This window comes from Antrostomus carolinensis, unplaced genomic scaffold, assembly GCF_000700745.2.
Source record: "Antrostomus carolinensis isolate BGI_N321 unplaced genomic scaffold, ASM70074v2 scaffold9405, whole genome shotgun sequence".
NCBI lineage: Eukaryota > Metazoa > Chordata > Aves > Caprimulgiformes > Caprimulgidae > Antrostomus > Antrostomus carolinensis.
This window is the reverse complement of record NW_010314210.1, coordinates 53,387-69,585: the sequence shown is the minus strand read 5'-3', so window position 1 is coordinate 69,585 and position 16,199 is coordinate 53,387. Positions and strand designations below refer to the sequence as shown.

Sequence of the window (16,199 nt, the reverse complement as noted above, 5' to 3'; positions counted from 1 at the left end):
CCCAGCCGGAGATGCTGGCGAGTCGGGTCCAGCGCCCTCTCGCAGAGCGCACGGTCAGCGCTGTGGCTGGGCATCTGCCTGGGCAAAGACTGCGTTACCGAAAACTGCCTGGACTGCACCACAGCGACCCATAACAAGGTGAGCTGGTAAAGCAGCATAAAGGTGAATACCTGTGGTGGAAGAGTTTTGGACCACTATTGACAGTGACCCAGGAAAAGCTTGAGAAATTGTCCGACACCAGTGGCACGAAGCACAGCATTTACTGGAAGTGGGGCAGGGCCTTCCATGCACAGTATGAGTCTCTGCAGCTTCAGAGCTTAGGTCACATGTCTAACTGTGTCAGCAGTAAAGTTACCTCCACAAACACTCGTTCTGAAGAGCTGCTGTCCGCAAGGAAGGTAAGGAAGTCTTTCAGTGGCTGCAGCACAGGGGTCTCCACTGGTACAGGTGCGTTAGGCCAAAGAGCTGGAGTGGCAGCGAGCTCCTGGGCAGGAGACCTGCACACACCCACGTGCAGATGCCCTGGCTCTGCAGCCCTGCTCCAAGGGCCCAGAGGCTGGGTTGTGTGGATCAGGCTGGTGGCAGTAAGCCCTGCTGCATGGCAGAGCCATCACCCGCCTGCACACCTGGATGCAGCATGTGTTGCATGCCCAGCCCAAGTTCTCGCCTATTTCAGAACTCGCTGGAGTTCACAGTCTCTTCACAGCGTGGTTACATTGCTAATGAGTGCAGTTTGTTTTGGGGTTTGGCAGGTTAAAATTAGATGTTAAGGTAAAACCTATTCAAATCCTGATCTGATTTACTATATAACACACGGTAAACTATTTAAAGTGATTCAGAGGGTTATCTCCATGCTCCTGCACAAAGCACCAGAGCATAGTTAAATACAAAGAATGATTTTCATCTGCTGACAGAAATGTTTATTATCTATTCCTGTACAGGAGCAGCAAACAACTAGCAGAAATGTCAGTCTAGCTCAGTATCTCAGAACTATTCAGAATATAAATTAAGGTAAAAAATACTTTCTCTTATCATACTGCTCCCAGAGAATAAATATAATTCCTAATCTTATTTTCCACTTATTTCCAAATTTCAGTGCCCCTTAAGACTATGACACTCCCACATACTTTCCATTTTTAAAAAGTTACGGGTGTGTGGGGTTTTGTTTGTTTGTTTTTACATTAACATGTTGTTCCGCTACATACAAATCAGTAAACCTGGGCAGCATTTGACATACTTATGTCTTGGTTTAATCAAATCGAAGTAATTCGTTGAATAAGACCTTAATTTTGCAAGCAATTCCACGTTGCACTAAAGTAGAAACAGTTGCAGGGATAGTCATGAAAAACAGCAGTGGCCTACGCAGCTAGAAGTTACCTAACGTCACCCTGTGAAACAAGCCACAAAACCTCATACCACTCAGACACGCTCTAAAGGAATAGGCCATCTTCAGAGAGTGAAGTGTTATCTAAATATTTTGTAATTATCTGATACAACTATAGAGTAGGTAATTTTCTGGAAATTTAGAAAACATACCTTTGAAAACAGGACTCCTACATTACTGTACTGACCCTTCCTTCTCACTTCCCAGGCAAAAAATACGCACATTTAAATGTATATGTATAAACAGCCATAAAGTCATGAGATGACCCAAGACTCGAGGAAAGTATAAGGACCCCAGTTCTGTAAATGTCTCTCACACATTTCCACAGTTAACTGCCTTTATCTTTGAGGTAACTCACTGAACAAAGATAAAGTGCCAACAAGAAACTGTATTATGTTACAAAAGGAAAAAGAGGAAAAGTTGCTAAAATTCTACACTGTCCAGCTCTTATTCCACAGTCACAACATCATCAAAGTGAGGTGGGAGTTGTTAATATTGTGCCAGCTCACCCAAATTATATAGTGTCTATTAGGTGTTTACCAGTACAGTCCTCTTAAAAACCAAAATTTAAAAAACAAAGCATACAACCCCCAACATATTGCCATAATTCCATAATGTGCATGTGAGTCAGCTGAGATGTGAAATAGTAATTAATTGAATTTGGACAGCAACTATTTTGAGACACTGGGCAGTAACTGAGGCTTCTTACTGTCATAGGCACTGAACATATGCATCTCACTGGAAATTTAAGAAGCTCAGGATACTTCTAATTGTGGGGAAATACCAACTCCCATTGCTGGGCTTCAGAAAATGGAACTAGATTCTTTTTTTCCTTCTCATGAAGGATTATAGAACACAAAATACTATTTATAGTGGTTAGTTTGGTGATAACTATCAACTTCTGCCTTAGTGGGGAAAAAAAAAAAAAGACATGAGGGAAAAATTATACTGGAGATCTTGGAAGCACAAATTACTTATAATTGTTAAGCACATTCTCTACTACAGTTCTTTCACAAGCAGTGTGAAATTACTTAATCTTTGAAAAAGCCATCCTGACAGCGTTAACACAAGGGAAATTAATTGCATAGAAAACTGTATTAAAATGGAGTTAACTCTAGCAACCATTTGTCAGAAGTACCAGAAGCAAATCAAAACTCAGGAAATGAGTTTTTTTCTCAGCTCCCACTAGGCAGAAAAGCAAGAAAAATCCCCTTTCCCCCTTTTTTAACACTTAGAAAGCCCCTGATGAGCTCATGCACATTGCCCCATGTAACAAGTGTGGAGTGGAACAAAAAGGCCACCAAGTTGTGAAGGCATCAGCCTTCTCATCCATAGGCATCTATGGATTAGAAATGGGAGAAGTGGTTTGCTAAAAATAAGAGGTATTATAAAGCTAACAGGGGAAAGCAGAGACAATTTTTTTGCAGGGTTAAAAGCTAAAGCTTTAAAAAGTCCTGTATGCAAATAACACATTCACACACTTCCAGAGCTGAGATTTACATCCCCATGAGGTAGGTCTGCTGAAACTTTTCATTTGATGGAAGTTGACCTGTTATGAAGACTCCTCTGATACAGGAAGAATCAAGAGACCCAAGAATCCCAAAATGACATGAGTTTTCAAAGAAACGAAAGCTCCTCTCACTCTGCCCTGGGAACACAGACAAAACCAGGTTTTCTAAGTCTCCTTAGCAGATGCCTGTTGGTGACAGTGTTTGAGCAAAGGAGAGGGAGGTAGAAAGGTCTCTTAAATACCTGGGCAATGCAAAAGGAGAGAAACCAAAAAATTTGGTCTCACACGATATTTTTAATGGATTCTGCTGAGGTAAGATGTCCCTGATTGATTAATCTTATTCCCAGTGACTGTTCAGTTCAATCTAAGTCTTCAGTTTAGAAATGACAACTGGTTTTTAGGTTAAGACGAGAAAGTTGGAAAAGAGCCTCTGTGAGTCATTTTAGGCTGAAAAACGTACAGCCTCTGTTTGAATGTACACATCAAAAAAAAAAGCACCTATCACCCCTGTGTCTGTGAAAGCCCCTAAAGTGCTTCCTTCCACTATTAGCCTTCGCTGCTCAGTGACAACAAGGAAAGCAATTAAGGTATGTGCAGGAAGTTAAATGACTTAACTTTTTTTTTTCCCCTACAAGACACCAAAATTTCTCTATACCAAATGGACTGCTTTTAAGAGGGTGAAAATCCAGGAGGACAAAAAAAGTTGAAAAAATTAGGGTGTTGCTTTGAAAGCTATAAAACCTCCACAATTTTCTCATTATTCCTCGTACAGGAAGGCAGTGTAAAACGTTCCTGCAAGCAGAACACAGGTGTTTGGTGCTACTTTAATGTGAATTTCTGAGAAGTGATCCCCACTTCTTGTAAGCGTACCAGGAAGTTCACCTCTGTGAGTGACAGTGGAGGGCTTCCATTAAAAAGTGCTATATTTCTGTCCCCCCCTCACAGTATCAGCATAGCCTGTTTGTATAAAAGCCTAAGCAAGAGGCGAGGAGGTTTGTTCTGGTGAGGGAAGGCTGTGTCTGTGCCTGCACTGTGATTGCAGGCATTCAGTAAACACAAAAAGAGACTCAGCTGAGCTTTACTTAGTCATTTAGAAAGATGTTTCCTTCTTTCATTACATCCCATTTGCTGCACAACTCTCTGTACATTTTCTTTCTTTGTGCATGCTCTGCACCTCCCCAGTGCCATTCAGTTTCTCTACTATGCCCAGGTACTGTTTGTGGGTGTGTTAGAGCTGTGGTTATCTTCACTCTCCCTCTTCTTTTTACTGGTGCCCAGGGTCTGTTTGGTTTTTTTCCCCCCTCCCAAAAAAGGTTTGACTCCTCTGATCTCAAAAGGGGAGATTTGGGCACTGAAAGCAGGGCGGAGAGCATCCCTGCAGGTGCAGAGCTTCTCCAGGCATGGCTGTCAGGGCAGGTGAGGAGGAGGAGGGTGCCAGGCTCTCGCCAACGAGCTGGGGCAGGTCTGTCAGAACGTTGGCCGTGGCATTCGAGCGCAGCAGGGAGCGGGTGGCAGGGCTGGTGCCACGCTCCTCGCTCGCCCTGCTGAGTCATAGTTCCTCCATCAGCATGGGGAGATGAAGGTGGTGTTCCCCCACCAACTTCCTCACACCACGAGTGGTGTTTGCATCAGCCCGCCACGTATCCCAGCCATGCCATCCACCTTCAGGGCTGGAAGCCTCCTGGTGCCATCCGCTTTCTTGGGGCAGCCAGAGATCCACCATGCTGCCTCAGGGCTGCCTTGCTTCTGAACCCTTCTGCTGGCTGGGGCCTCATGGCGGGCAGGCCGGTCAGGGTGTCACGATCCTCCAGCTTTGAGAGCCAGGGCAACGTGTGTCCCCTGGTGTCATCCTGTGACCGTCCCCTCCTTTGGCTCAGTCTGACACATGTCGGAGGAGCAACAGAGGAACGAGGGAGGTGGAAGGCTTCACCCTGCTTCAGGGAAAGCCAACCAGACTGGACATATGTCCCTGACTACATTTTAGTAATTCTTTTTTAATTGGACTTTCTATTCCAGTTTTTAGTAAAATGATTCTCACAGGCAAAAGGAAAACGAATCACGTGAATTTGGCACATCCATTTGACGGCTGCTGTTAAGGCCTTACATTAACTTTAACCTTTTAACATCATTACACTGGGATTCAGCAAAGAGCACCCTCAAAGCATTGGCAGCAAAGGAACAGAGTCAGAGCACTGAAAGGGGGAAGTGACAGGCTGAGCATCTGTACCCACAGTGTCTCAAGTGCTAAACTGCTTTTTTAGTAGCTGGAGCTTCTCATCCAGGAGCAAAGAAAGGCCCTCTTAATTTCAGTGTAGTAACTAACATTATATAAATTTTAAAACAGATGGCTGCTAAGGAAAGAAAATGCTTTTCACTTTCCCATCTCTGAATAGACTAGAGTATCAAAAGATTTGGCTACTTGTAGAAGTCAGCAGACAGCAGTCATATTGGTTACTTCAATTAATTTAGCCACAGATAATAGTTCCTTCACTTGAGAGCCCAGTTTGAAATCCAGACCCATTTTTCAGTAAGTTAATGTTTAAGATAATTAAAGAGTTTTCCACATCTAACTAAAGTTAGTCAGCATCCAAGCAGTTTCACACAAAATCATGAAGATTTAATTAATCAGCCATTAAATATCACTCTCTGTCAGGGAAAAAAAAAAAAAAAAAGTGTAACAACAAAAATATCTAGTCCTCAAATTATTAGAGAATTCCTTAAATATGTATGTCCCTTGTTGTCAGCATTAACAAATACAGTCAAATTTGTATTAAGCTGCAATTCAAAAGTGTTCAAAGATAACAAACCATTCAGAATTAACTTATTTCAAATATCCAAGACAAAATTAAAAATAAATTATTCTAGTCAAGGTGTTTTGCATGCTGATTTAAAATGTGAGTGAATCTGTGATTGGTAGGACTGTAGTCCATGCAGTGCACCATTGCACAAAACAAAAACAAAAACCAAGCACTATGCAATTTAATTTGACAGTGCATTCAAATAAATAGGTCAGGGTGTAAATTAATTTGAAAGGAGAGTGATACTTCTTTCAGGAATATGTAGGCATCATCTACTAAGGAGAAAAATAATTGAATTTGAAAACAAAGTGAGAACAAGGTATTTGTATGAATCTGGTATTTTTGGCTGATATTAAAACATTCCATCTTTTAGTTCTTCAGAGATGCATTAACACTGTTCCGTTTGCAAGCAACAGTGGGTGACAAGAAATTAAGAAAGTTATAATCTGAATTGAGGAAGCTCTCTATGGAAGTTTAGTATTACTGGCTAAGAAAGGGCAGATTTAGGCACAGTGATCTGAGGTAGAGAAAACTCTTCAAGAAAATAGCAGGAGTTCTTTGCTTTGCACTATAGTAAGACACATGAGGTCATCTGTTACAACTCAGATGTACAGGCCTGTTCTCAAGCATTAATGTTCAAACTGTCAGTACCTGTAGTGGCAGGGTTGATAGCATTAAACCTGAGAGGTGTCCTCAACGTCCATTAACTCTTCTGAAGTAATGAAGAACTTTAATAAGGGGGTAAATATCAATATGTTTAACAATAGAGTAATGGTACTGATGTGACTTTGTGCTAGCAGTAAAACACACTTATATCCTTGACCTTTTTTTTTTTTTAATAACTTGCTGTTCTTCTTTCCTAGGTGGCTGTCTTAATTATTGAAACACAGTGCAAAAATGGTACTGAAGCTCTAATACCCATAGTGTACAATAAATTAATTGGAAGAAGGACCCTTGCTAAGAGGGAAATTAAGTGTAACCTGGATGAATACAATTTAGGTGTTCAGTGTTGCAAGAAATGTGAACGTGGTGAGTATCATTATATAAAACTGTGTTAAAAAATCATTAAGAGTGGAAACCACAACATGCACAATTGCTTTCTGCTGGGATAGCCAAGTGGCATGCTGTGGTTTCCTGGATGCAATGCTTCATTCTAGCTCTATCTTTCTCTATTACATGTATCTCTCACATCAGACACTTCAAAGTTATTTATTGAGCTCTAGTACACCAATAACTTTTCACTACAAATAGTGGTTCTCACATAGCATGCTTGTCACAAAAGAGTTAAGAATTACATACATATCTTTGAAAGAGGTTAAAAAAGTTCAAGCACAGGCTTTTTGCCTATGAGACTCCATATATATGCATGGGTTTTCAGATTTTGCATATAAAGTTTTGTTTGGTGTGTTTTCCTTCAGTCCTAAGTGGAAGGAAGATAGGGGATAATCAGATCTTATGTATACTACATTCCCGAAGAGCATATATGTATGTATAAAGAATACAGATTCTGTCCATATTCATAAAGCAAAAAGTATTAGGGATTAAAAAGAAAGTCTGGTATAGTTCTTAGAGCTGATGGCTTCCAAAGGTATTGCAAATCTTAATTCTTTTTTTTCCGTCTCTACAGGTTTTGTTAAAAATACCACCTGCCCCACAAATATTAATGAAGACTGTGTTCCATGTAAAAGTGGAAAGGAGTACATAGATCATGCCAATGATTTGGATGAGTGTTTGAGATGCTCTTCATGTGACAGCGTATTCGGTATGTCTGTAGAAAAAGCAGCTCAAGCAATGACTCTTTTTTGACATACAATTTGACCAAAAAGTCTCCACAGTCCCTGAATAGTGGGTAGCATGCAGATTAAAATGTTTCAGTGGTCGTACATGAAGGAATTTATGACAAAGTAGTAAGTTTATCCCCAGGTTCCTTTCATCAGGCACAAAGTAGGAATAAGAACAAGCTATGTTGGTCAATTATTTCTCTTTATATCTGCTTCAACTCAGCCAAAGCAGCCCTTGCAAAGCAGACCCTATACAAACTGATTACATTCGAGGAAGAAAAGCTCACTGTCTTCTTTCCTGTTTAAAAGAGAGGTGTTGTAAGAAGCAGGGCTTGGAGAATTCCATATTGTTTTTTTGGCAGTCTTTCATGTAATTAATAATATTATTTAAAATTGCTGGAGCTGATAGAGTGATATCTTTTATACATTCAAAATGCTGTGTGGGTTATAGGGTCAAATTATGAGACTATGAGGTATGCCCTACTGGGGCAGTGGTCCACCTACCCCAGTATTCTGCATTCAGCAGTGGAGGCAAGAGATGCTATTTAGAGAAAACACAAACCTGTCTGCTTTCTGTGGTCTGGTCCCTGCAAAGTCTACCAGCATTCACAGGTGTGGGAAAGGATATTAGAAGGTCCATCCCTACACCTAGTCATTTTTTTCACAGTAGAGCTTCATCAAATTGTGAGAGATAATAAGGTTTCCCCTTACAGCAGGGCACTGAATACGATAACTCAAAATTTGCTTATATTCCTATATGCCTATGAAAATAGCTTTCATAGTAGGTACTTACTGTAATTTTAATACAGAAATAATTCTTCGTAGATGGTGACAGCTTTATCATATACACTGATAGGAGAAAATTAGTTCAGTTGTTTTGATACTTAAGTAGGGAATATGTTTGCTAAAAGAGACAGTGGAATTCCTCAACATTGGAGGTCTTCAAGAAGAGATAAACTTGTCTGTGAGGGACAGTAAAGAACTTGTCTCTGACATCAAGCAGGGAGGTGGGATACTTGGTCTTCTGAGTTTACTTCTGGCTTTACACTTCTGAGTGAGAAAAAGAAGCTGACAACATTCTGCAGAGCCAAAGGAGTTCGGTTCTAGCAAGTGCGTTATGGTGGGATCAGTTTTTGAGCTCTTGGCCAGCAGAGGTCTCTTTGCCATCTCCACATTCACAGTTCTCCAGCAACAGGGCTCCTTGTAAAACATATATTGTTCCTACAATTAAGACTCACCAGTGCCAGCAGCGGTAGAGCTAAAATCACGTGTAAGTCTGAGGACAGGAGGTTATGAGCAGAGGTCTGCTTTTAAGGCCTACTTTTTCAAACAAACAAACTTTATGAATTTTATTTTTAGGTTTGGAGGTTGCAAAGAACTGCACCCCAGTGCAGAACACGGAATGCACCTGTGCAGAGAACCATTTTTGCAATTCTTCTGTGCCATGTAGGCACTGCGATCCTTGTACCATGTAAGTTTATGCCTTCATCATTAAATATGAAATTATTAATATCATATGTATCACAGTTTTTTCCAGCCAGTTTCGAGACAGAGGCTAAGGTAATGTATAACCCGATGCAAAACATACTAGTTTTCCTTTGCACTTAGCTTGTTGAGCTGACTTAGCTCAGTCAAATTAACTTGCATCTACATAGGCTTGCCAAAAGGCAGGCAGAAGAACTTTTATAAATCCATCAAACCTGTGTATACTTTTCAAAAAAAATGTAATGAAGTACCTGAGCTTTCCTGTTGTCTTTGTGTGATCTACTGTTACATCTTGAAAATCATCTCCACACCTTTTTCCACTCCCATACCTTTCCATACCTACTCAATTCTAAACTCCAACATCTTGATATATGAAATATTTAGCTGGTAAAAGTGTTAGATTTTTATTTGCTCTGTTGACAGAGTTTATAAAGAGAGAAACAAATTCCATAATAATTTCTGTTCATGTTTTCTGCAGATGTGAAAGCGGCATAATTGAAAAACAGTGTACTTCAACTTCAGACACTGTGTGTGGAATGAAAGGTACCATTTTAAAACCTAGCACAGTCTAGCATCTGCTGTATGTTGAGAGGCTATTGCAATTGTACTGTTCTACAGAATGGCCCACAGCGATCGTATCTACTGGGCCTGTACTGACCTGTGGAGTAGGATTGCTCTTTTGCCCTGATCACTGTGCAGATGTAGGAGCTGTTATTCCTTTTCAGGAGCAACTCATGGTATTTAAGTCTTTAACAAAGAGCCAGCTTCTACCATTAGGAGACAACAGAAAGTCTTCTATAATCTGTCACAATCTAGTTTAAAATTTAGAGTGTGTTGCTGTATTGCATTTCTCTGCTTAACATTCATGTAACATTTCCAATGTTCCAGCAGAAACAGGAGTGCCATCGTGGGCCATTGCTTTGATAATTGTGTTAGTACTATTATCAACTGGAGCAATACTGTGGTGTAAGTGATACCCTATTCATTATTCCTATCATACTCTGAATAAGATATTTAGCTGCTTACTCAGATGTATTATATTCTTGGAGTCCTAGATTTTAAAAATGCTTTTTTGTTTCAGACACCATAAGAAATCAGAAGTGTCTTACTAGCAAGGAGAACCTAGGTGACGTAGTCCCCAAAACAGAGGCTTCTTATGTAAGTATTGTTGTTTAGATCACAAAAACTCAGCTTCATGCAAGGAACTTAGTTCCATTTTAATTATACTGGGACTCCCCCAAGCACATCCATGCCTGCCTTCTATGACATTAATGAAGTAAATTTCACCATGAGGACTCTTTTGGGAGAAGTTAAGAGAAACTCTGTATTATTTCTTCAGGATTTGTTGATGTGTTTCCTAAGTTACATGACTAAGATCAAAACTTCATAAATCATCAGGCCTGCACTGACCCAGGGTACCTGTCCCCATGCATACATTTAGGCAACAACAATTGTGAAGTTATTCCCCAAGCTTAACCAAGTCAAAAGAAGTCTGTCTGATGTGATTCCCTTGCTCATACAACAGAGGAATCAGAGAAAACTAAAAGGAAAATTATAGAAGTGTCATGAAATGTGTTTATCCTCTTATACAAGGTTGGTATTTTACAAAACTTGTTTCTACTCATTATTATCTTGCTTCTCTTTTCAGGAGAATGTACCTCTCATACACACAGGTAAGAGACAAGTAATATCTCAAAATTCAGTTGAAGAAAAAAAAATACAGATAAATAACTGCTACACTAAAAAAAAAAAAAAAGAGAGTATTTTTGTGTAGACTTTGCCACTGCCTAGAGCTGTCATTCTAGCACAACAGTGACCACTCATTAAAGAAACACTAGTTCATACTGTGCTTATTAAAGCATTTAGTGGTATCATGAAAGTTTTGCCTCAGGAAGAATTTCTGTTGTATAGAAAGCAATTACTAATTGACAGCAGGTGAATTTCTGTTCTGCATGTGGGACAGACACTAGGAAGCAGCAAGCTGGATTTCTAGAATCATGGATAATTATGATAATGGCATAGTCCCACACCCAGTAATGAGATTGCAGAAACACAAACCTTATGTTCAAGGGTAAATCTACAGTAGTAACACACAATAGGAAAAGATAAGCTCCAAGACTGTATCACAACAAAAGACCCATCCTGTTCCAGGACCTTTCCCAACACTATTTTAAGCAAAATGGGTTCATGAGGCATGACCAGACTTTAATGATAGAGAAGGACAAAGTTACAGGGGGAACTGAGATTCTATTTCAAGTGGTAGAAAGCAATATGGATGCAACCCTAGATTCTTGAATTACCTAGCATTTGGTAGGAACCTATAAAAGCAGACCTGCTATATCTTGTAGACAAATCACATATAAAACATACTGAGTCAGGAATATCTGAAACTTAATCTGTTTTGGATAGGAAAAGCATCAGCTCTGAGCATGGGTGACAAAAACCCCCAGATATAAGTACCAAGAGCATTATTTTTCTTTTATGCTTCTAGATGTTGACCTGAGCAGCCATGTTGCCGCTATTGTGGAGGAGATGACACTCCCAGAAGTCAGAACATTTGTTCGTAATCACAAAGTACCAGAACCTGTCATAGATCAAATTGTTCGAGATTATTTTAGTGATACATCTGAACAGAAGATTAAGCTGTTTCAAGTCTGGTATCAAAGACATGGGATAAGAGGAGCCTATGGAACCCTAATAAGCAGCCTGAGAGAGTTTAAAATGTGTGCTGCAGCTGATAAAATTGAGGAAAAACTGAAGGCAGCTGTTTCCAGCTGTCAGGAAGGGGGACAGCCTTATAGTGATGACACTGAGCAAAGCAAAACCTGCACTCAGGAAAGGAGAAACTCTTACAATGATAGCGCTGAGCTAAGTAAAACCTGTTCTGGTAGTTTGGAAGAGACATAGCACAGAATCATTTGAAAATTATTTCTGACTGAATTAGTATTTGTCTAATAACATAAATAACAAAGGTTTTAAATGCTTTGCCAATTTTCATTGGCAATTTGATTCAAGGAAGTTACATGAACGAGGAATAATTATGATTTTTGTAGCAGTATTTTTCTTTGAAAAAAGTTTTAGCCTCTTTTTTTATTTGTTAAGAACTGGGAGAAGTTTTATGGTTTATTTACTAAGAGGTACAATATAAGAGTCCAGCTATAGGATTCACTACAAGGAAAAAAAAAGAAATAGTCATTACTTGAAGAAAAGGTTTAATCTAAATGTATGGTCCTGCATTACTTAATCAATGTAATGTTTTGCTTTCATTAAAATTGTGGGATGTTGCATTTTTCAAAGTGAAAACTGGCATTAAGAGTCTATGAAGTGTACCAGGAAGAATACTTGAACAAAAAAAAAATTGTATAATATACATCATTTTAATATAGGTGTTGCTGTATAATTAAGTTCTAGTCTGTTGTAAATGGAATTTCTCCTTTGTATGAAAGCACCCATGTGTATGTATACAGTTTTGTATATTTGTGTGTGTATTTGTGCAAGTTTTCTATGCAAAAGCTCCCAGTACTTAATATTTCCCTTGTTCTCTGCAATAATTGCAAACCTTTTCTAATGTTAAAACCCTTCAAAGAAGCAGAAGCTGCGGCAGCATAGCAGAACCATGTTTTTTGTAAGGCAACCTTCATAAGCTATGATGTCTCCATATGCAAGTGTGCAACTGTATAACTGATACAATGAAAACATTATTGTTATTAAAAAAAAAAAATCCACCTAGTGCTTTACTTCTCTCTTTTCTTCTTATAATGCAACCTATAGATGTCATTTTTAGGTTTTCTTTTACTCAGGTCAGTAAATCACAAAAGGGGAAATAACTCTTCTGAAAAAATCCACCTTACCTTCCTTCCATTGCAGAGCCCAGAGGGCTTGGCTCCCAGATTCAAAGAACACGTAGTGCTGGGCTGGTTTGCAGTGAGGCCTTTCCCACTCACACACCCATTTATGCAAAGTCTCACGAAACCTTTCAATAGAATAGGAGACCTTGATGGAAAGGTTTGATTTTTCCAGGTCACACAGTAGGCAGAATGACTTTCTTCTTTGCCTCTCCCATCAGTTCCTTAGAGAGAATCTCCAGCCAGCATCAAGACCCAGCCAAAACCTGAGGAGACCTGACAGGGCTTCCTCCCAGCTGTGATGTACTGGCATGTGGGGTAGGGTCCAAGTACTGTCACCTGGCCCCAGGGGTGTGGAAAGGGCAGAGCAGGGCTGGCAGCGGGGTGCCAGGTGCAGGCAATTGACCCCCTGGAACGCCAGGTACACACAGCCACCTGGGGCTACTCCAAAAGGTCACATTGCCAGAAGTGAGGTGCCTGGAAAGGTAGCAATGTGGCCCTTGAAAACAGCTCGAAATCTCTGGATGGCACTAAGCAAGAGCTGGTAAAGGAGAAAAAGCAGGATCCAGATTATCTTCAAAAACATTAAGCCTTTCATAGGCTTGACCTATGGAAGGTCTGAAGGCCGCAGAGCATGTTTTGTTGCCAAGCCTAAACGTGGTTTAGGTTGTACAGCTTTTCCCCAGATCTTAAGCACCACATAGATGCTAAATACTCAGAAAAACCTTCGCCCTGCACTTTGGAGCCTCTTGCCTCTAACCTTTCTGCATTTCTAAGTGTCCAACCAATCAGCTTGCCACTACTATACTGCCAAAATCCCCCCACTCTGCTGTTTTTCAAAGGAAAATCTGCAGGCTGCTGTAGCTGGACGGTTTGCTATCCATGCACCACGCTTGTGCACCTGTGGACTGATGAAGGCAGAGCATTGTATACCTGACTTGTGTCTGTGCTATCTGTGTACAGCTCTGACATGCCGTGACAGTGTGTTGCTCATTGCCATGGTTTGGCCAGGCTCCACATATATAGGAGAATAAAATGTCTGCCTTTCAGAAAAGCAGCATGGCAGTGATGTCAGCTGTGCCATCTTTCCTAGTCTGCAGTTCTGTAGAAGTGCAGCCAAGACAGGAAGGAAAGGAAGCTCTGTGTTCTCACAAGCCCTGCTAGACAGGCTGCTCCCTGTATCATGTCCCACCCAGGAAGACATAAATGTGGCTTAAAGGTATGTTGGCAGGTGCTTGACTTGAACCTTGGGTTTTCTTGACTTCTGGCTTTATCTCTCAGAGTGAGGCATCTGGACACCAGAAACTAAGGCTGTCTGCCTCTCAGGGTGTCAGTGAGTCAGAATAACTGATCTGAACTAGGCAGATCTTAAACTGAAGACACCAAGCCTCATATATTCATGGCAGTGAAATAGAATGAGAAATTTTTCTTTCATCACACTGGAATTTCCCAACCCCAGTAAAACGAGGACGGTTAAAAAAAAAAAAGTCCCCGAGCAATGAGTCATATTCTCCTTAGGAGACATCTGCAAGGCTGAACCCGGACTGCCCTTAACTCCAGTGGTTAGCAGACATCATTTTTTTTTTCTTAACTAGAACACTGCACATCAAATAAGAGGATTTATCCTATTGTGCAGTCGGTTTTCCAAAGAAGTACATATATGTCTACATTGCAGTCAGCAGTGCAGTGTAGAGCTGTCTGATCAAGCTTAAAGTACCTGGACCAGGGACAGAAAGTGATTTTATTCTGCTGACCCATGCTAACACATCCAGCTTTCCATTGCCTCCTGCTTCTGTCCTCATTTTCAAACTAGGACTGCACAGGAAAATCACACCAAGCAGGTTGTATTAGCACTGTTTTCCCTTCGGGTCTCACCTTTCCTTCTCAGAAGTAAAGTCCATGTTGATTCTCATGCTGATAAGCAAGATGACTGCCACCGCCTTAGCTGCTCACTGAAATACCGTTCCAGTATCTTTACTCTATGCTCTGCACCTTGCACACTTGCAATGACCAGGCTCTTTCTCCCAAACGACAAGGCTGTGTCATGAGCAGTGCAAAATAACTCTTTTCTCAGCTTTAGATAGGGGAAAAAATAAAAAAGAAAAAAATGAAAGCAACAGAGATTACTTTGAAAACTGAAACTCTCCTGTTTTATGGAAACCCAGCATCAGAAGAGCGAGTGAAAAACGAAACAGAAACTTGCCCAGGGAATGACTTGGCACAGTTTGAAAAGCAGATTTCAAAGGGGAACCTCCCTTTTCAGGAAGCCAAAACTTTGCAAAACACTTGCATTTGTTATTTAAATAGTAAAAACAGAACAATTGTTATTTAAAATTAACAATAGAAGAACAGGAACATAGAAATATAAAGCCAGAAGGATGATCTCACTTCAGTCCCCTGCAAATCGAAAGTGACCACACAAGTGAGGGGTCTGTTCAGAAATTTCACAGGCTATTTTGCTTGTGCACACTCACCCCATCTGCTCACTGACACTGCAAACTGTAGAATAGCTCCTGCTGCCCTGCAACCAAACCACACACCTGTGAGGAAACAGAAATGAGATCACTACTACAGTGTGGCACCAGAAGAAAGCAGGAGAGGTTCAAGACAGCTCCAGTATACAGGATTGCTGCAATATGAAATAAATTATCCTGCAGGCTGCCAGTTCTTGAAAAGACATGGCTTTTCACACATGAAGTGCTGAGTAGAGAATCTGAAATGTTTTTGCACAGATAGCACGGCAAGCATACTAAAGTGTGAGAGAGCCGCAGGCTTATTTCCTCTTTAGAGAAGAGGGAAGAAAACAATACAAACAAATTTGTGAGAAGAATAAAACCATACTGGGAAAAGCCCTGGAGTTAGACAGTTTTCTTGTTCTGAGGGAAGATACAGCCTCAAAACTCACATTCCTCTCTTACTGTTTGTCAATACTTTGATTTCGGACTTAAAAGAAAAGCTTGGCTATCCCACTGCTAGCAAGAGGAAAAATGCCTACCATGTGTATCTAGCCTTTAGTACAGAGCTGCGGTTGAGCATTACGAGGGATGTGGGAACATTCACAAAACTTAATGTACAGTCAGTGTTTTCTGGGTAGCTTTTTGGTGGTTTTAGTTCAAGTTCCTTTCCAAACTGACAGCAAGGCTTTTAAGGCAGACAGAGTGCTAGAGGGCCCTTTCCCATAGCTTTAAACAGGGGTCTCTTGCTCCCCCAATAAACTAGCAACTATGACAAAGTGCTATTTTCATAGCAGGCAACTTAGCAGGGAATCGGCAAAAAATGTCTGTGATCACAGGGATGTTGAAAAGAGGGTCCTGAACAAAGGCAGGGGAGGAGTTAGTGAAGGAAAGCAATAGCAGGAGAGAGCCAAAGGTGCAGTCCTTGGAGGCACAGCACTCA

At 40.6% G+C, this 16,199-nt stretch overlaps 1 protein-coding gene across 1 annotated transcript; it reads left to right on the top strand.

Annotated features, from left to right (window-relative positions):
• Positions 1-326: 326 nt before the first annotated feature.
• On the top strand, positions 327-11,865 carry LOC104524628 (tumor necrosis factor receptor superfamily member 6-like). Its single transcript, XM_010167564.1, has 9 exons — positions 327-398; positions 6,556-6,721; positions 7,320-7,454; positions 8,833-8,944; positions 9,437-9,501; positions 9,850-9,924; positions 10,040-10,116; positions 10,607-10,631; positions 11,450-11,865. The coding sequence occupies exons 1-9, from the start codon at positions 327-329 to the stop codon at positions 11,863-11,865; spliced, it is 1,143 nt and encodes a 380-aa protein (XP_010165866.1).
• Positions 11,866-16,199: the final 4,334 nt, after the last annotated feature.